Source organism: Propithecus coquereli, unplaced genomic scaffold (genome assembly GCF_000956105.1).
Source record: "Propithecus coquereli isolate 6110/MARCELLA unplaced genomic scaffold, Pcoq_1.0 Scaffold19, whole genome shotgun sequence".
Lineage (NCBI taxonomy): Eukaryota > Metazoa > Chordata > Mammalia > Primates > Indriidae > Propithecus > Propithecus coquereli.
This window is the reverse complement of record NW_012143856.1, coordinates 5,680,837-5,702,878: the sequence shown is the minus strand read 5'-3', so window position 1 is coordinate 5,702,878 and position 22,042 is coordinate 5,680,837. Positions and strand designations below refer to the sequence as shown.

The window sequence follows — 22,042 nt, the reverse complement described above, 5'->3', positions numbered from 1 at the left end:
TTCTTGTGAAAAATTATGAGGGCAAGTTCTTTACTTTATATCAAGTCACCTGAGACTCCGCAATGTTAAATCTGGCTACTCTCCTGCTGTTTTAGTTAGGGTCTTGAGATTACCTGAAACAGCCTTTGAAGTTCCCTCAAAAAATGGATACATGTGCTTAAGGATCTGGAAGAGCAGGAACCATATTTCTCTCTGGTGCTCTGCCAATAATGAGACTTGGCAACTCTGCCTGTTGATTCTCTTCTCATGAATTGGCCAATTTCCCCTTTTTACTATGCCTGCCTTTTCTCCTGAGAGCTTCTGAATACTCATAGTTTCTGAGTTCTTGAACTTAAACTTGGGGTTACCCAGCACAGCCCTGTTCCACCCTCACGTCATCCTTTCAGCTTCCATATAAAACTGCCCAGTTTAGATCTTTTTGTTTTGTTTTGTGTTTTTAAGACAGGGTCTCTCTTTGTCACCAAGGCTGGTGTGCAGTGGCACAATCATAACTCACTGCAGCCTCAAATTCCTGGGCTCAAGTGATCCTCCTGCGCCAGCCCCCCGAATACCTGGGACTACAGGTGTGTGCCACCCTGCCCGGCTAATTTTTAAATTTTTTGTAGAGATGGGGTCTTCCTATGTTGCCCAGGCTGGTCTCAAACTCCTGGGCTCAAGTGATCCTCTCACCTCAGCTTCCCAAAGTGTTGGTTACAGGCATGAGCCACCATGCCCAGCCTAGATCTTGAGAGAGAGGATCATATTGGCTCAGCTACTCTTCCCTCACTTAATAAGCCACTTAAACATTTACTGTCATTTGGACAGGTGCCTGACTAGCTCTGTTCCAATCAGGTTTGGCCTCTAAGATGTATTATAGTAGGAAACGTGGCCACTTTGGGCTGCTGCTTTCGAAGAGCCTGTGAGTAGAACAGTTTTTTTTTTTTTTTGTGGGGATCTACCAGAGTGGTAAATGCTGTGACTGACTTGTAAATTTACACATCATAGCATAGACGTTGCAACCACGGTCTTTATCGGGGCATTGACATAATGAGAAATATGTTTTACCTTGTAAACAAATATGTGTGCTTGAGCATGTGTGTTTTTCAAACAAAATCAGTTTTTGTGTTACAAAACAGTTTTGTAAACTATATTTTTCCCTTAATGGTTTACAAAACAGAAGTTAACCTTGGTACTTACAACATATTATGGTATTTTACGTTATTTCTGTTGTGTTACATTTAAATAGGTAATGATCAGTTCATCAAAAGACAAACTTTATTTTGTTGTTAACTAAGAGGTTATAATTTGTCATATGAAAACCTTACTGTCTGACTCCAAAATTCATTTGTTTCCCACTGCATTGTAGTGGATGGAGCAAATAAAACAAGCCTAAAACCCATCTTGTACTCCAGGAGCTTAGAGCCTAGTCCAGAGACAATAGAAATGGAATATCTAAATGAAGTTTTTGAAAAAATGTAAGACAGAATGCCAAGGTGAATGACAAATAGAAATGACAGAGAACAGCGTGAAGGTCAAGAAAGTTCCCTCTATAGGATACGACTTAAATTAGATGGGCTAGTGGAGCAGAAGAGTAGGGAATAAAAGTAATGCAAGTATAAATGACTTGAATAAAGCTTCATACATAGGGAAAGGGAAAAAGAAAGACGGTAATTCTGCATCAGTTTCTCAGATCTCCATGCAGTAAGGTAATTCCTGTCCAAATCATCGCATGCTTTGTACATCTAATGTAAAACATCGGTTTACTCCATTACCCGTTTTTCCAAAGCAGGTTTTGCTCAGGTTAGATTTTTTTTTGCACACCTCAGAAATTAACTTCAGCGTCAGTGTTGTTCTAAGTAACTTGTTGTTTTGGAGTTTGTCATTCCTATCCACCGGCCACTTACAAAAATAAAAAAAATAAAATGTCATCTACAACATTGGCACCACTTTTCGAAACAGGTGTTCTTTTCTTCTGCAAGAGAGGTACCTCAGACGTGTTCTGCCTTCCTCAGCCCCTTGACTCATACCTTCAGTATGCGTAAATAGCGTCATTCTCAGTTACCCTGACTGTGAGCCCGGCCTCCTTCTCCTCTGTCTCACGCTTGCAGATCTGCCTGTCAACACTCACTTTCAGCACTGGTTTATAAACCAATGCTTGGTTTGGACTTGAATGAAATCTTTTTTTCTTATGGCCGTCCTTTATCTTAGTTTCTTTATTTCTTTTATCTATTTTATCTATCTCATTTCTCTAGCTTCCCTTTTGGCGTCAACAAAGAAATACATGTATTATCGGCATCCTTAAACAATTCCACTTGTCTTCTCTACTTGTTTTCTGTCTTTTTTAAGAGAGGATGTTGAAACATTTTCATTTTTGTTATCCAAAATGATGCTTTAATTACAAAGCCAAGACGTGTTTATTATAGAAAAATCAGAAAGTATTGATAGATAAAAAGAAGAAAATAGAAACTAGTTGAAATCTTTCCCTTCACCAATCACTATTTACATTTTGGTATATAACTTTTCAGATCTTTATTTTTAAATGTGTATATAGAAATTGGTCTTTTAAGCAAAAATACAATAATAATTTTGTCACTTATTTTTTTCCTTTAACAACGTTGTAAATATTTTTTCATGTTACCAAACCAGCTGTTTTATAAACTACTTTTTTTTCTTCTAACAGTGTTACGAATGACTTTCCATGTCATTAAACTTTCTTTTTATCACAACAATCTTTTTAAAGCTGGCATACTGTTTTATCAAATAAGTGAATGTTTGGTTCTTCCAGTTAATTTTCTATTGTTAGTCATTAGTTTGTTTCTCATTTTTTCTTTTTTTTTTTTTTGAGACAGAATCTTGCTCTGTTGCTCAGGCTAGAGTGCCGTGGCGTCAGCCTAGCTCACAGCAACCTCAAACTCCTGAGCTCAGGTGATCCTCCTGTCTCAGCCTCCCGAGTAGCTGGGACTACAGGCATGCACCACCATGCCCGGATAATTTTTTATATGTATATTTTTAGTTGTCCAGTTAATTTCTTTCTATTTTTTTAGTAGAGACAGGGTCTTGCTCTTGCTCAGGCTGGTCTCGAACTCCTGAGCTCAAACAATCCACTCGCCTCGGCCTCCCAGAGTGCTAGGATTACAGGTGTGAGCCACCGCGCCTGGCCTTATTTCTCATTTTTCAATTTAAAGTTTTTCAAAATTTTAAGCTTACTTTTTAAAAATAATTATTTTGAATCACTGAAGTGATACAAATACATTCTCCTTATTAAAAAGTTAAATATAACAGTTAAGACTGACAGCTACTTTGACTTCACCACCATCCCAGCCTCTCAACTGTTCACTGCTATTAGTCTGGTCTGTTCCTCAGTATTTTATTAAATAGCTCACTTTTTAAAAATTGTTAATCTTTGATTATATAATTTTATAAAATTGCCCTTGTATTCTAAAATTATTCCCTTTCATCCTTGTTACTTCTGTGTCACTATTGTTTCATATATTTGTTAACCTCATTTTCTCTCTTCTTAATTGCTGATAGATATATGAGAACTGCATCTCTCTTATTCATCTGGGGGACAGAGAATGAAGACATTTTGGTCCAGGCACGGTAACCCACAGAGGGGAATGCAGAGAGAGAGCCACAAGAAAAAGAGGATTTGTTTAGCGGAAAAATGTCAGGACTAATCAACAAGTTAATTGACTAGGGAGCCCCACTGACAGCTTAGTTTTCACTGCAGCAGAAAGTGGCAAAGCCAATGAGAGATGTGGTTTCTGGGGTATCCGGGGGAGGAACTTAATTTAGGGGAAGAGTAGCTGCACATCATAGCTCTTGAAAAACTCAGAAGTTTTAGAAGGCAGAGTGCCACAGTGATTAAGAGCTCAGGCTTTGGGGGTGGACAGGCAGGCCTGGGTTTGAAGCCCAGGTTTGCCCCTTGTTGGGGTGAATGACTTGACTTTTCTGTGTCTCTGCTTTTTTATTTGTAAACTAGGGATAGTGATACCTTCCTCAAAGAGTTGTTATAAGGTTTAGATGCTTGGAAAGAACAGTGCCTGGTGCATGTTAAGCATTTGATACAATGGTAATTTGAGAAATAAATTAAGGACTAACAAGAACTCTGAATCAGAAATTGCAAAGAGGTCGGTAGGAAGCTAGTGAGGGCTGGCTGCAAATGAAGGAATACACGCCTGTCCCTGAAATCGTACAAAGCATAGCAGTTTATTCTTGTACATTTAATTACCTGTTTGTGGTTTGTATTCTCAGCCTCGTATCTGCGTTGAAATAATTTGAGTTCATTCAGAAGTCCCGGTTCTGTATGCAGAGGGTGACATAGGCCATAGAGGGGCAAAAGCCCTAAGCCCTAGCCTGCTTTATCTGAGTTTGCCATCGTTTTAGAAAACCTGATGTTACCTGCTTGAGGCTCGGTGCTTGTTATTATAACATTTCTTGAGATCCAAGAACTTTGGTGAGGATTATAGAATTAACTTTAACATCAGTAGATCAGAAGGAGATCAAATTTTTTAACAAATGAATTAGGAGGTCACTGGCCTATTTTTAAATTAAGCATATGATTTTATTAAATGTACCATTATCTTTTACCTTTCCTTTTTTTAAATACTGTTCTTTCTTTTTACCTATCACTCCCCAAAAGAATGACCCCATCTTGACCTTATATCTGGTCTGGTTATACAGATCTCTGGCCATTGAAACTGATGTTCTGTGGCAGCCATAGCTTAAGTGAAGTGATGTCCCAGAACATTTCCTCGTGGTTGCCATGGGGCTGGAGAAAGCCTATGAGGTCTGGTTACAGTGGACCCTCTTTCTGGACCTTGGCAGATTTTTCATTTTAATGACTTCAGTCATACTCTCAAATTGCTGCTGTTCCCATGTTGTTTACAGTCAAATAACTCTAGCTCATTTGTAACTCAGGGACAACCTGGGCTGTGTTAAGTCTGTAGAAAGGACCTGAGAGTGATTGTGTCCTGTGCTGTAGTTTTGCTTTGCAATCCCTTCCCACTTGAGCTCTTGGGAAAGGAAGCCTGTGGGTAGAGAATCACCAGTAGGCATGAATAACCAGCTTATTTTCAGTAAGTGAGTGAACTCTGACAAGTTTAAAGGTCTTAGCTCAAATGGATATTCAATGTAAATTAGTGCTTTATGGAAACAGAGTGATCTTGGATTGTGAATGTCTGATATAATTTTTAACTACCTACATTTCTGAGTCTTTTTGGTTGATCAGTCTTTTGGGGTCCTCCCATTCTGTTTTCCCTGGCTGGTGAAGAAAAACAGAAGGAATGCATACTCATCTTATCTAGAAACAATATCAAGTCATGGGAGAACATATCTCTGTTTATCCCATAGAAAAAGATGATCTGATTGGTCAAGAGACTAGTGCTATTAGTCTCAGCTCTATCCACAGATAGGTTCTACGTAAATGGAAATATTAGGGTTCTGTTGGGGGCTTAGAGAACTTGACTCATAACCTATTCCAGTTAGTGGAGTCGAAGACCCAGGAATATTGCACAAAGTGTTTGGTTTTCCTGACACAGCTCTCTGTCAGGTGAAGATGCTTAGTGTAACCGTGCTGACTGCAGTAATGGACTCACTGCCTAAGCCTGTCTCTTCCTTCGTAGGATATTCACCTGAGCAGCTCAGACTGGCAAGGTGGCTTAGTTTGGGCTCCTATACCAGGAAACCATAAACTGGGTAGCTTATAAACAACAGAAATTTATTTCTCACAGTTCTTGAGGCTGGGGAGTCTGAGATCAAGGCAGATTCAGTATTTGGGCTGCTTTCTGGCTCACACATGGTGCTTACTTGCTGTATCTTCACATGGTGGAAGGGGTGAGGGGTCTCTATGGGACCTATTTTTTAAGAGCATTAATCCCATTCATGAGGGCAGAGCTTAATCACCTCCCCAAAGCCTCTACCTTCTAATGCTGTCACCTTGGGGGTTAGGATTTCACCCATGAATTGAGGGGTTGGGGCGGCAGGTACAGACATTCGGACCATGGCACAAGGGATCAAGAAGGAAACCAACTTGAATCTTAGATGAAGTATCTAATGATTAACTTTTTGGTCAATAATTTAGGGTGTTTACTGTTTTATAAATTTCATAAAGTATGTTTTGGGTCTAACTAGAGAAATATATATCCATAGAAGTATCTTGTAGTGTTCAATATTAAGCATAGCCAATTATTCCTTTCTGTCTCCTTTGGACATGCAGAATATATCAGTTACAAAGATCACAGGTCAAGAATTTCAGCATTGATTGAAACAGTGAATATATAATTTATAATTATGAATTTAAAACTATTATAACAGTGAGTTCTATGTATTCACTATCTTGACAAGCCACAGATATATGTTCATATTTTTAATATGTCAGAACTATAGTCTTGCACATTCTGTTTTTTTGATTTGAATTAATTGTTATTCACTTAAAATGTTGAAGATACTGACATGTGTTCATACTTTGTCTTTAGAGTCTGGAGTCTTCCATGGCCAGATTTGAGCAGATTCATGAATTTGGTTAAATTATACAAAAACAAAAACCTCAAATTAAATCCAGTTCTTACTGCTTCATTAAATTACTTTTGCAATTCTACTTGTTGATGACATATTTAAATAAGAAATTTAAGCCAGTGAGGAATAAGAAAGTTCAGTTGAGGTTGCTTTGGCTGTCCATGTGTTTAAAGGAGTGTTGCTTTGGCTGGTTGTTTGTTCCCATTTGTACCCGGCTGGAGCTCTAGTATAAAATGTATATTTTAAAAATGAAAAGGATCCTGTACAATTTTAGATTTCTTTCACTTTAGATAGTAAATAGGACTCATAGGTTTTAGAAGATGGTATTTTATTTTTTCTTTTCCACAAATAGAGACAAGGGGAGCATTTGCAGAAATGTGATAAACTTGGCAATGCTTTAGATTCTCTTAGCAAAAACGTGCTAACTGCAAAAAGCATGTACGTTTTAAAAGTATAGGTATAAACATATGCTTTATACATATTTTTTTCATGCAAACAAAGCCTGGGCCTTCAAATGATTTTTTACTTAAGTACGATGATAAGGTCACTGGTTTTTAATTTGAAAATTTCCATAGGTATTTCCTATTACAAATTTTGTACATATTATTTCTTCTTCTTTCCTTCTTTTTCCTTTCTCCCTCCCTCCCTTCCTGTCTCCCTTGGTTCCTTCCTCGTTTATTTCCACTTGATATTATGTGTCTGTGTTCTCATTCTCCCCTAATTGTCTCTTTTCTGCCTTCTGCCAGCTTCTTGGGGCCCCCTTTTTGGATCACTCTCTCCCCCTCTTTGGTTTCATCTCTCCACACTTCCAGTCTCTGACATCATCTTGCCTGCTCATGCCCTTCTACCCCAGGCACCTGCTCTCAGGTGCTACTTGATTTAGAGTTGACTGTGGAAGGCCTCAGGCAGACAAAATGATTTCTCTGGGCTCTGGAGGAAGAAGCTGGCAAACCTGTCCTGTTAGAGAATATGGAGGGGCTGAGGCAGGAGGGCAGGCAGTGGGAGGACAGACCTGGGGGCAGTGGCCTGGCAGCCAGCCGCAGTGAGCTAGCTGCTTTGTCAAACTCTCTAGAGTAAACTTTCAGGCTCCCCAGTGTGCTGCACTTCAGTTTTCTTAATCATAATCCAGGAACACTTCCTGGAATTTCTTTTTTTTTTCTATTACAGTAGTTTTGTGTGAGCCACTGGTTCCTTACAGGATGGCTTTTTAATTAAAGAAATATTTTACTATTTGTCATGTTAGTATTAGTGAAAGATGATAATTCTGTACATTAATATTTTACCCTTTCCCAAACTACCTTGTCTTCCCCCTCAAAAGAGCAACTACTTTAGCTGTGGATTTTCCCCTCTTTTTGATAGAATGAAATACTCTTAATCCCTCAGTAAACTAGCTGTCATCTGGGTAAGTCTCTAAGCCCGGGTGTTTCATTCTCTCCCCCATAAGATTTTTGGGTCTGAACTCTATTTGGGTGGAGATGCCAGTGCTGTGGAAATTCTTCCTGGTGGCCTTACCTGTAGACTGTGGGCATGGCACCTGCATATCCATCTGCCAGGACTGTGTGTCATGCAGGAAATCCTGTGAAATTCCTGCTCAGGGTTAATCAAAGGTAACAGCTGTGAAGGGTCTCATTCTTCTGGCCAGTCTCCTCCCTTATTAAAATACGTGAAGAAGCCTTTTTAGCCTTGAATTATTGCTGACAGGCTGACCCAGGGTTAGGCTGGTGGGTAAGGCTTAGAACATTCCACAATGTAGGTAGACCAAAAAAACACATGGAAACTGGTACAGACCTGGCATTAGAAGGGGTCTTAGTGATGATATCCCAATCCTAGAAATGGGGTGCCTCTCATAGAAAACAGGGGGTTCCTAACCCATATAAAGCATGACTAAAAGCATGAGCCCAGGAATTGGACATGCATGGATGCAGATCCTGGCCTTGCTACCTGTTAGCTGTGTGCTCTTGGATTCTAAACCTTCTGTGAAATGAGAATAAGAGCAGTATCAACTTTCTAGGATTTTTATGAGGATTGAATGGGAAAAGGGGTATAAAACGCTTAGCATATTTCCTGGTACATGATAAATGTTTAGTAAATGATTGCTGATTTTACTATTGATTTTCTACTCTACTATACTGCTTTCTAACTTTTTCCAAAGACTGGAAAAAGTTGTTTTCTTTTTCACGACAGGACAATGTAGAGAGAACTGTGTACCAGCTCTCTTCACATTAGAGTATGCATCACACTCCTGGGGATTCATGATGACTTTGTAAGGATGGACAGAAATAGTTTTGAGGATACCATTTTCCAGATCCTCATCTTCTGGGTTCCCCTTTCTAAAACAGACTGCATCTGCAGTTAACGTGTTAAGCAGTTGTCTTTCCCACCTCCTTTTCATAGCTGCCCTTTTGCCATTTTACCACAGAAAGGCATCTCAGATCTTATGCATCTCAAATCTTACCATCGTGCCATGTCCCAAGGTGTAAAACCACTGGGGCCTCACGTGAAGGGGGTCAGTTTGAAATACTGGTTTCAGCAAACTCTCCTTTAATTAAGTTACCATAAACCCCCATCTCAGTAAGAGATGCAATCTCAATAAAACTTTACTTTTCATGCTTAATGCATTGAAATTGGAAGTAATTGTGTTGTTTTGATTATAGGTTATTAATGATATTTGTACTGGAATCTTGTATACTTAAAGCTTAACAATCACAGGAAATTTTTTAAAATTAAATTTAAAAACTTATTATTTACATCTGCTAGGATGAGTAATGAGACTCTCACACATAGAATTATATTACATTAAGAAAACGGGGGGAAGTGGAAATAGAAATGTGATTTCAAGGAGAAAGAAGAATATAAAATATCTGTTAAGGAAAGCTCACTTTTAAATGAGTATCAGTGGGTGTCAAATCATGGTTTTTACATTCCACTGAATATATTTAAAAGTGTATAGTAACACATTCTAATATGTTTAGATTTACAATTAGCAGGAAAATACATCTTTTTAAGTCTTTAAATTTGTGATAAAAAATATTAGATGTCAACTTAAAATTAGGTCTTGGGAACATCGTTTTAAAATTTTGTGTTTTAAGAAGTACAGGATTTTGTTGGTTGGTGTTTTACATATGCCTTACCTTTTGCTAATTTAATCTTTGACTGAGAAACATGAATGTCTATCATGTGCCAGACTCAGTGCCAGGTGTACCAGAAGAGACTCCAGGTCCTGTCTTCATGGAATTCATAGGTCAACCTCCACTCTTTGGTTTAGAGACTGACTTATGATGGGAGCTGCAACAGTCTAATATGTGGCAGTTGAGATAGGTTTGCAGGGATTCAACCAACGATACCACTACATCACTCCAAGTACGGTACTGTGTACATGGTTCCTGTAGGTACTATAGCTACAAAAAAGCTTCTCAAACTAGCATCTTTATTTGTCAAATTTAGTATACTGAAAGACTACTGAAACTTGGAATGGAGGAGGGGACTGTTTTCTTTTTTGATTGGATTTTTATAAAGAACACTTGTATTCCATGGAGTCTTTATGGAAAATAGTGTTCAAATTACTTTCTCAGTGTGTGAGCCTGAACAATAAAGTCTCAGAGCGGTGAATTCATCTTCTTTATTATCAAATTTCTTTATTTATGATTTGGGTGATTAGTGTGGTATGTATTTTAGGAATATCCAGAAGTAAGACTAGAACAGAAAAACTCAATTTGATAGGATTGTGTTCTAGACACTTTTCACTTCTTCAGTGTTGAACTATGCTAGTTTATTCATGGATTAAATGTTATTTGAGGGTGTTGAGAACGGAAAATTAATGTGCTAAATTCAACGTTTTTCATAATTTCTCTTCATTTTTGAAGGGCATAGAGTTATGCCTTACATAATAAAGAAACTTTAAGTAAATGAGTTAAACTCTATTGTGCTTTTTCTCCTAGGTGAAAAGAAATGGATTGTCTCAGACAGTAAGCCAGGAGGAAAGAAAGAGACAAGAGGTATGTTTCCACCAAGCAGATGCTTTAGAGCTCTGAAGTGTGCATGTGGGTGCTGCTCTTTTGTGTTTTCACCTACTGTGTGTGCTTGTTCAGTGTTGCCCTTTGGAAATGTATTTGTTTTCTTTTTACAAAAGTAGTTAGTGATCATTGTTAAATAAAGCTACACATAAGCCTTCAGATAAGAAAAAAATTTAAATACCTCAACATCATTTGAATTCAAACAACAAAGCACCTAGTCCAGGTATTTAAACTGGAAGAAATATGTTGAAAAATGAAATCGACATTCTTCCTGGAACTGAAGAAGGATGTTAGTGGAAAAGCTGGTGAAATCTGAATAAAGTGTGTACTTTAGTCTGTAGACAAATGCACCCTGGTTATGTAAGGTACCTTGGTTAGGGGAAGCTGGGTGAAAGATGCAAGGAACTCTGAACCCTCTTTGCAAATTTTCTATAAATCTAAAACTATGTTTATTTAATTAAAAATAAAACAGATAATACTAGAGTTTTACAGCTTGAAGTTTAAATAAATGCAGTTTAAGAAAATTGCTCATTGTAATAATATTGTGAAATTCTCAAAGCAATTTCCTCCTGCCTTATGCATATGTATGTGTATGTATATGCATATATATATGTCTATACATATACATACATATAAATTAATTCCACAGAGGACATGAGGATAACCTTTTCTTATTTCATTGGCATGGAATAAAGCAAAAATACAAAAGTGCATTATAGTGCCTTTTTTTAAGTTTAAGAAAGCTTAATAGTATAGAACTTTGATATACACATCCACTGAGAATGAATGAATATATTACATTTGTAATTTCTCTTAATGTTTTTTAAAGAAAATAAAACTTTTGATGAAGTAGAATTCCTACATACTCCTCTTCAGTCCCATTCTCTTCCTTTCCTCCCCAGAGACAACTGTATTATGAATTGATGCATATCCTTCCAATCTGTGTTTTTAAATCATGTATTATATACACACGTACACACAGACATATTTGTGTGTATGTGTTAAAATGTATATAAATGGTATGATTCTGTACATATTTTTTGGTTACTTTTTGCACTCAACATTGTTTTTGAGATTTATTCATGTTAATGCATATTAATCTATATCATTTCAACCACTATATAGTATTATATTCTGTGAATACCACCTTTATAAATTTTTTATCCATTTTCCTAATGATGGACGGTAGGGGGTACTTTTTTCATCATTGTTAACATTGTGGCATGAAAGAATGTTTCTCTCTCTTCAATTCAAAAGTTTCTCCAAGGTACTTCATCCTATTTGGACATTTCTGTTCTTTTAAATCTTATATATTTGAACTGCGTCTATTTCTTTTATATTCTGAAAATATTTATTCAGACTCGCAAGTCAAAAAGTAACGACAGCAGCCAATGTAACTTTACAGTTCCTTGTATTAAACTACCAATTATTTACCTTTTCATGTGATCTATTCTAAATAGTTTATTCTGTCTTTTTGCTCAATTTTAGTATTTCGGATTTGATTACACAAGCTTTAGTTGTTGAAAATATTTTAAGTCATTCCAAGGCACCATATCCATCAACAATCTGCAACTTTTGGTCAGAAAGGAAGAATTTTCTTTAGTTTGCCTTATATTATATTTCTTGGGGATCATTGTATTGATTGAATAGAATTACACAAGACACAATTTAGATGAGACTCTTAATGTTCTTACTCCTTACTCTTCAGGTAGTTCCGTCACTTAATTGCCTGGAGCACAGCTGAGGCTAGAACAGCACGTTTAAGTGACACCCAGGTCTCTGCACCTTGTGGATGCTAAAAAGGGGGATGAACACTGAGATTAATACTTCTAATGTGACTTACAAAGTATGCGCCACTCAACAGCAGCTGGGCATCCACCTGCTTGTGCCTCCCCTGTGCCCTCCAGTGCTCTTGGGGCAAGAGCTTGAAGAGGTAGAGCCCTGGAGGTCAGGGTGATGTAAGCAGTGTTACTGGGGAGCTTTCCAGGAAGGATGTGAATCTCAGGCCGAGGAATTCTCCCTGCATTGCCATTTTTAGAGGATCTGAATTTGATTTTGTTAAGGAGCTAGATGAATTCCTTACACAGGGCGTTGGTGTCTATCCACATGTGTGGGTTGGCATTTCATCATTAACACTTATCAGGAAAACCACTGTGTGCCTGACACCAAGAGTTTCTGCAGAGGGGTCCTTTGCTCCTTGAGACACTGAGGAGAGTAGAGAGGATGCCTTGTTGAATGGATGGAATTACTTTCAATTGTATGAGTTTATATAAAAGAATTTCTTTGGCTGATAAGAACCCTTTAAGGGTAGGTAAAGTCACCCCAGAATATTTGCTTTTATTGACTGCAAATTAATAAGAATAAAACATAGGAAGAGAAAGAGCACGCATGAGAGGGGAGTGAAGGAAGACATTTGTGAGAAATTTTCTCTGAATCCCGAGTGCTGACCATAAATCCTTACTGTCGCTGAAGCAGCATGCTTTGAAAGCAGGGCTGGAGGAGGTGACCCCAAAGGTTAATTAGTGTCATACTGAGATTTTATGACATACCCTGGCTTCCTTCCATAGATTCTAGCCCTGGGCAAAGGCATGACCTCAGGATGCAATGTCAAGTCATCCAAATGCTTTCATTTTTTCCTATATACACTGCAGGCAGTGACTGTTTCTTGAGATGTGCCTTATATAAAGACAGTAGTTTGGTGATGCAGTTTTCTCAACGCTTATCTTTTTGCACTTTTCAAGATATTATGTCATTCTTATAGCAGAATTACAAGAGCTGTATTTAGTTCTCCAATTAAAATAATTAAGACTTTTTTTTCCTTCTTACCAGGCTATCTTTGAAGTCATATCCTCTGAACATTCATATTTACTCAGCTTGGAAATCTTGATTCGCATGTTTAAAAATTCTAAAGAACTGAGCGATACCATGACTAAAACCGAGAGGCACCACCTTTTCTCCAATATTACAGATGTCTGTGAGGCAAGCAAAAAGTAAGTGCACTTCAGTCTGCCTTTGGTCATACCAAGAGGTTGCAGACCAATAAATATACCTTGTTATTTCTAAAGAAAGGCATTTAGGGTTATAAAGTTTCTCATTCGTTCAGTTGGCTTTTGTCTTCATTCCTTGAAATAAATTTTAAGATATCTTTCAAGTTTGATGTACAGACGGATGCTCAATATGTAATGAATTGTCACAGCGGACAGCTGTCTGAGGTCTCTTTATTCCTTCTCTTTCTCCCACTCTGCTGAGCCTCTCTTTCTGATTACATCAAGGAAAGAGTCTCGGTTTGGGGCTAGTCTGTGATATTTGTCTATTTTAGTAGAGAAAGAGTAGGCCTCAGGCTTAATGCTTTCATAGGCAGTATCTGGCTAGCATTTAACATTTTATTTTCATTGTATTTAAGAATTTTTTGTTTTACTTTTTGTCATGAAAAGTATATAAAATCATATAATAAATTTTCACGTACTCAAAACTTATATTTAACAATTGTTAAAATATTTTCATATTTGCTTATGTATTCTTTTTGTTTAAATATCTCCAAGTGTATGGAAACAACGTTTTACTAACAAATAATTCAGGATTCAGCTCTTATAAATAAGGACATTTTATATAACTACAGTGTTATGGTAATACTTACCCTTGCTTCTTTTATGATTTTATTCTATTTAATTTTTGTGTGTGTAATAATAAATTCATGTTTTAAAATTCCATAGATACAAAAGGTTCTATAGTAAAAATGTTATTCATATACTGTTCCTGGCCACCCAAAAGATAAGAGTCAACATTTCTTTTCTTTTGTATCTCTTTAGAAATAGTTTATGACTATATAAGAAAATATATTTATATTTTTTTCATGTTTTTACTTAAATGGTAGCATACTATAAACACTGCTCTTCCTCTTACTTTTTTCACCTCTGTCCTGGAGATCATTATATGACTGTACATTAAAAGTTTCCTCATTCATTTTTATGTTTTTTTCCTTGCAATTATTTATTGAAGAGATCAGGTCATTTGTTCTGTAGCATTTCTCAGGAGGCACATAATGCGTGAGTGGTGGTCAATGCCAGATCCATTAATTCTTTAAGGATTGCAAAATGATGTTACTCTAATTTATCACTCTTTATTAACTTATTAGCTGGAATATTTCTATGAAGGAAAATGTACGTTTGTCTATTAATGTACCCAATAGTAAATTTCATGTTATTGTACTTGCTGATGCTCACATTGTTTCATCTTTAATCTCAATAATTTTTGATCATTTTCTTGCTATATGATATTTTAAGATGATAAAGGACCATATTTTACAGTTTTTGCTACAGGAATCAGCCATTTCCCCAAAGAGCTCTGGTATCTTTTGATGTGAAGTGGTATTTTAAGACCTCAGTGTGAGCGCTAGGGGTGCTGGTTGCTTAGTGGTTTCAGGCTGTTTCAGTAGGTAATCAGACAAAAAATCCAGACTCATCTGTACAAAACAAGGTATATTCAAAAAAACCTATAGGTACTTAAGACTTATCAAAATGTATATATGAAATATGTATAGTTTTTTTATATATCGATTATATCTCAATAAAGCTTGAACAAATTTTAAAAAAAGAATCTTAGCTTCTATGCCTGTCCCCTCTACCTTGTTCACTCCTTGTATAGGCCAAAAAGGTGGTTTATCTTTGTATTTTAATATAAGCATATGCATATGCATATTTGTATTCCCCTAACTTCCCTAGATAAGTGAAAGCATATTCCACACATTCTTCTCAACCTTTCTTTATTCGCATGACAATATATATAGAGATTGCTCCATAGTAGTTATTCCTCACTCCTTTTTCCAGCTGCGTAATTCTCCACAGAGTGGCTGCGCCGTAGTTTATTCCTCCAGCCCCTTATCTGTGGGTAGTAGGTTTATTTTCATTCTCACTGTTTCAAAGAGTCCTGCTTTGTGCTTATGCCCTGCTGCTTTTTAGCCATGGTATCTTTGGGATAGATTCCTAGCAGTAGGATTACTAGAACAAAGGGTAAACATGTATGCAATTTTGTCAGGTATTGCCAAATTCTCCTTCACGGCAATTGTACCATTTTGCAGTACCACCAAGAGTAGATCAGTACCTGCTTTCCCAAAGCGTTTCCAGTAGAGGATGTCAAAAAACCTTTAGGTTTTTGTCAATGTAATAGGAAAGAAGGATTTATCTGAGCATAGTTTTAGTTAGCGTTTCTCTTATAAGCTTTTCCATATGAATTAGAGCCATCTGGAACACAGTGTGTGTCAGTAAATATTAAACTAATATTTATCCTCTATAATGTTGAAATGAATTAAAATTTGAGATAAGCACCGAAATTACATCAGCAAAAGTGGGAGAAGGAAGGAGTTTTCTTTCCCTTTCTAAAACCCAAGAGTATTTGCTTTGACTAGATCAGCAGTGTTAATGTGTAAGTTCAGTTTAGCTAATCACAGAGAATTATCTGCTTAACAAGAAGGAGAGTGAAAAAGTATTAACGTTTCTTCTGCTCAGGAAGATAGAAGCTATTACAGGCATCTTATCTGAAAAAGCTGATAAAATCATACAAGTAGAAATGATGGTCACAACTGAATTCATCAAATAAAATATTAGAATCCAAGGTGTTCCCTGAAACTTGAAGAACATGTGTATTCATATATTTAGGCATTACTTTAGTTGTCTTTTATGGGATGCTTACTTATACCAAGCTTTGTATTACAACCTTTTCAACAGAGTATTTATATATAGCTATATAGAGTGCTCTTAATGAACATGAGTCAAAGTCTTAGGATAAATAACAAAAATATTAATGTAGTTTATGGTTAGTAAGCATGTAAAACTTATCATTCTAAGAGGACAATAAAACTGAAAGTGGAAAATTCTAAAAGGATTGGGAAATGTACTGCAATGTGGGTTTAGTTTAATGAGCTATGTATATCTATATAATGGACAATTATATAACCAATAAAATGCTTTAGATGAATATTTAATAGTATAAAAAATTTTTCATAATATATTCAGATTGTAAAACAGATCTAAGGAGTAGGATTTCATATTATATTATATTTTAATTATTTGGAAAGTAATTTATCAAAAGCATAAAGAATAATTATCTTTGGAAGATAGAATTATGAGTTATTTTATTTTTTGTCTTTGTGGTTTTCTGTAGTTTTAGCTTGTACAGTAAACATCATGTTTATATAGTCAAAGGAGGCAAGAATAGGAGAAACAAGGATTGAAGAATGTAAGCCAAAAATAAAACGGGAAGATATTGGATAAGTTTACGGCTGACAAATCCGTAATTGGTTAACCTTGAAATGTCATTTAATTTAAATTATAGATTAAAATATAATTTCAATCATTTACAAAATTTAAATCATCTATGATTTTATTAAAGTGTTTTATTTCCATAGTAACTTATAGTAAGGGGCTATTTCGAACATTTTTGTCTCTTTTTTATTTACAAAAGGAAACTCAGAAACTTCTCAGCGTTCATTAAAAGAAAAGAAAGAAATATTCGTTACATTTTTGCTTTGTTTTTTACTAGAAATGCAATGCTTTAATTTGGATATCTGCCTTTATTATAATTTGATCTCTGTTATAATTTATTTCCACTAAGAATGTTCAGCTTTTACATGATAATCCTGTGTCTATATCATAATAACTTACAAAAGTTTGATTTGATTTGAAACACTCATTTCAGAGACAGTCTTTTTAAATTTCAAAGTACTCAGAAGACTGGCAAAGGCCATTTCATGATGTAATGCCTGCTTGTTGAACTTCAAGAGTGACTCTCAACTTTTGATAACTATTTTTCTTTTTTTTTTGAGACAGAGTCTCACTGTGTTACCCGGGCTAGAGTGCCGTGGTGTCAGCCTTGCTCACAGCAACCTCAAACTCCTGGGCTCAAGCGATCCTTCTGCCTCAGCCTCCCAAGTAGCTGGGACTACAGGCATGCGCCACCATGCCCGGCTAATTGTTTTCTATATATTTTTAGTTGTCCGATTAATTTCTTTCTATTTTAGTAGAGATGGGGTCTCGCTCTTGCTCAGGCTGGTCTCGAACTCCTGAGCTCAAACAATCCGCCCGCCTCGGCCTCCCAGAGAGCTAGGATTATAGGTGTGAGCCACCGTGCCCGGCCCTGATAACTATTTTACTTAGTGTGCTGCCCATGAGTTTCCAGTTCTAAGAAAATGTAAAATAAAATCTTGAATAAAACAAATGATATGATCAGTGTCTGAATTAGATGTTACTGAGAAAGCATGGCATTGTTAAGTGTGTCATACCCAAGGCTATGTTTGTTGTTTTAGTTTTACCTAATGAAAAATTGTAGCTATAGGTGATGGCGTATTTGGTATAGGCTGAGATCAGAACATCCTCAACATCCAAATTAACAGTGCGTCAGGTTCCCTTTATCATGGATTAGGTTCTTGACTGTTTGCCAGTAAGTAACACTAAGAAGGTCTTTTATATAAGTTGACATTATTTTAAAACAGACAAGCAGGGGCAATAATTACTCTGATTCTGTGTGTGCATGCATGTGTGTGTGTTTATCAGTAGTGTGTCTCTACAAAATTATTTTCTTCTCTATAAAAAGTTGTTCATTTCAGTTAACACTTATGGGGCCTCCTTCTCTGCAAGGCTCCTCGGTTCCAGCTGGTGGCATCTGCCCAGTTGAGTGACTGTTTGTCCTTGGGGGGGGCCCATGGTGGCTGGTGGGACTTCCCCAGTGTGTGCGCAGAGGCATTTCAGCCTAGAGCACTTGCCCTGAAACAGGAAGGTTTGGGTCAGGCTGGAGGTTATGGGCTTAAGGCCCTTGGTGAGAATCAAAGGGGAGGAAAAGAGCAGATGGTGAGGGCCTTTGTGTGCCCTGCCGAGGAGTTTTTCCTATTTCCTGAAGGCTGTGTGGAGACATTTAACAATTAAGTAGAGGACTAATGTGGTGGCATCGGAGAGAACAGTGTGGTGTTTGCATTAACAGTTATCAGGAAGGCGAAAATGGTGGAAGATTTGAGGCAATGGAAGTAACAAAGCCAGCTATGGTGGGAACTGACTGGGGACTCAAAGGCCTAGAGAGAGATTTAGACTATAGACTCTTGAGGACTTGCTGAAAAAGTGGGAGAAATTTTATTTGCCCCCCAGGTTTCTGCCTGGCTGACTGTGTGATTGGAGGTTGGATTAGCCAAGATATAAGAGAAATGGGCTGGGGCTTAGTGAGGAGGATGTGGCATTCAGTTTGGGGCATGTTGAATTTGAGTGACTGGAACATGAGAGGAGGTATATAGTTAAAAAGAGAAAAACAGATTAGAACTCTAGAAAAATCTCGAGTAGGGATGTAGATTTGAGTCGTAGAGGTGGTTCTCCTCACTTTGAGTTTAAAGGAGATTACTCGGTCTGATAACAGTGGTTTGTAAGTAGTGGTGGTGGTAGTGGTATTTTCCCCCAGGGGTATTTGGAAATGCACTTTTGGTTGCGCCAGTGACTCGTGCTGTTACTGGCATTAGTAGGTGAGGGCCAGGGTGCCAGGCGTCCTGTAATTGTCACAACAGTCCCAGACAGGCATGCATTGTCCGACCCAAATGCCAGTAGTGTCTCCTTTAGATGCAAAGAAGACCACGGTCGGAATTTTGGCAAAGAAACACTTAGCCTGTGGGGTGGGATAGAAACAAAGTAACTACAATAAGAACTGCATAATGTGCATGGACCTTTCTCAAGTCCTTTGGCTGTGAAATTTTTCTCTCTTGTTTACACCTTCCCATTACCCTCTCTTTTAGTGTCATGGGCCTGCCAACTGTTTGCTCCTTGAAAGGTGTATGTGGGAAGGTAGCTGGAAGCCTAATGATCCTTTATTTGTCCGCTTCTAAGAAGGGTGCCACTCTTTTCTTTTTCATGGGATGATTGGAGCCAATCCTTTACATTTAGGTAGGTATTTGGATCCATTCCAGGACACAGGCTTTGACTCCTAACTCTGGACTTACTTTTTTCTCCTTAACTATGCTAACCTCTTCTCTCTGACTCAAATTTATGCAATGTCCCTGGATTCATGATCTCCCTGTCTTTTGAGGACCTGAGCTGTCCCAAAAGCCTAATCATCGCATGAAAAAGGGAGTATTAGATACCCTCTTTCATTTAAAAGTGAATAGGCTTAATTGACAACTAAATATCACACATAGTATATGCTTTGCATGTGTGCATATTTTTTGTTTTTATTTTTTGGTTCTTCGCGAGTCTGTGTTCACTTAGAATAATTTATAGATAATTGCCATATTAGTAGAAAAAGACCTATAAATGTGACTCATTTACGTTAGGTTGCAACAGAATGTGATCTAATACCAATTGTTCTTTAAATTTAAAATATATCTATGGTAAAAGACTGATAACATCAGGAAAGGAAATTGTCTTTTGTGCAAGACTGAATATTAACTCTACTGCTTTGTTTTGAAACTCCAAGGTCTAAGAAAGATCTTTTGTGTTGGCAAGTTTTCTACAAAATGAAAATTCAATAAATCTTTGCTAAGATGTCTTATAAAATGATGTGTTTTTACCCTCAATTCTGAGTTTTCATTCTAAATATCTAGATTATTCAAACAATCTTTCATTTAAACTTTTTCAATAACAGCATGCTGTTATTTGCACCCGATAAAAACTATACTGCTAAAAAACTGCAAGGTGCTTATTTCTTTTTCCCATTACAAAGTTAAAACATTGATATTTCTTTGGAAAGCCATTTGAAGCTAAAACTATGCTTGTCTTTAATTTTTGCAGAGTAAAGTAAAAATATTCATCAATGTGCTTTTGTGTCCTAAGGAACTGAATTTGTTCCCAACATATAATGAGCAGCTAATGCCAAATTCTCTAGTTTCTGCTTTGTGTAACAGGGTAAATTACAATAATAGTAAATATACGAAACAGTATTTACCCAGCACTTGATTCTCCAGAAGATTTTCGCCTAATTTTAATCAGATTATATTAAAATTGAAATATCATGGACATTAAAAACTATTTTAAATGCATATACTTTAATATTATTTTATGAAATGAGTTCATATTATCAAAAATGACATTTTATCCAAATAATAGCATGGCCAATCTGCATTGTGAAATATGTTTTCTATTTGGTAATCAAAATTCTAAACTTGAATGCATGAACCAAATAGTAATAAGCCTTCAAAAGTTTTTTATGGTATTAATATTAGCATTTCATCCTTCCTGACTAATTCTTAAAGCTAAATTTTAAAAAGAATAACATATTAAATTTACTAGGCCAGAGAATATGGAACTCTATAAGTTGTAGAAACTGTTTAATTTTTGCCCTGAAGTAATAGCTGTCACTGATGTTTTTTGTTAGCAAATGTTCTTTCCTTACCAATATATACCCAATATAAGCTTACCACAGAATCTTTGGTAAATAAAGCCATTCCCCTATTTTCCTTAATATAACAGAGAAACTCTGTTCTTTCTAAAACCAATTTTTTCAACTGACAGTTGAAAGAGTGACATTCAGAAGCTACTCTTTATGACACTATTTGACTTTTTCTCTATCCTGAGAAAGATGACAAAGAATTTCATTTGAAATTCACCTCAAGTATTCCACAGTGACATGGGTGGTCTAGTCCATGTTGTTTAGCTCTTACCAACAACCGGTGTTGGAAATAATAGTAAAAGAAATAAGTGGTTAGTTATGTAGCATTTCAAGTAGAACAATAAGGACTACAGATGTCTTAAATAATAGATGCAGCTCTTTTGATTGAGGCTGCAGAAAAGCAGTGTGGGATCCGAAGTGTTTGTAAAATTGAACAGGAGGCATTGCCAGTTAAAGTGTTGAAAATTTAACCATATTAGATCAATTTTGGTGGATTTATTCATAAGATGGAAAAAAGACTGGTGAATCTTTTACTGCAAAATGTTTCTGTTAAAATGGAACCATAATCCTTGCTTCCCCCCCTTTTTTGCATTTTAAAAGATTTTTAATTTTTATGAGTACTTAATATAATAGTTATATATATTTATGAGGTACATGTGATGTTTTGATACAGGCATATAATGTGTAATAATCAAGTCAGGATAATTGGGGTTTCTGTCAGCTCAGGCATTTCTTCATGTTAGGAACGTTCCAATCCTACTGTTTTAGTTATTTGAAAGTGTACCGTAACTTATTGTTGATAGTCTTTGAAAGTGGGGAGGGAGGAGTCAAAGCCTGTATAGCAGATTTATAATGGTGATCAAGTCAAGTCATTGTTAACTGTTATGTCGAAATGTATGTGGACTGTAGAAATGAAAATTGGAAAAGAGTATAAATAGATCAATCCAAATGATTTCTTTATATACAGGAATGATATAATTTAAAAAAAAATACACCCACAAAAAAGGGCGGCTGATTAGAGACATGCACTTACCTTCATTCCCTTCTAAAATCCCTGTAAAAATGATGGGAAAGCAAATGCACAAACAAGGATAAAGAGAGCAAAAAACAAAAAAGAGAGACAAGAGCAACAATATTTTGGAACCTGAAAAACCCGAGATGGATGTTCAGTAACAATTTCA

At 36.5% G+C, this 22,042-nt stretch overlaps 1 protein-coding gene across 1 annotated transcript in view; it reads left to right on the top strand.

Moving 5' to 3' along the window:
• The window catches only part of ARHGEF26 (Rho guanine nucleotide exchange factor (GEF) 26), a 130,737-nt gene that overhangs the window by 16,962 nt on the left and 91,733 nt on the right, over nucleotides 1-22,042 (top strand). Inside the window, exons 5-6 of the mRNA XM_012642947.1 lie at nucleotides 10,434-10,490; nucleotides 13,338-13,498. Coding sequence (XP_012498401.1) covers nucleotides 10,434-10,490; nucleotides 13,338-13,498 — 218 coding nt within the window. The remainder of the gene's footprint in view (nucleotides 1-10,433; nucleotides 10,491-13,337; nucleotides 13,499-22,042) is intronic.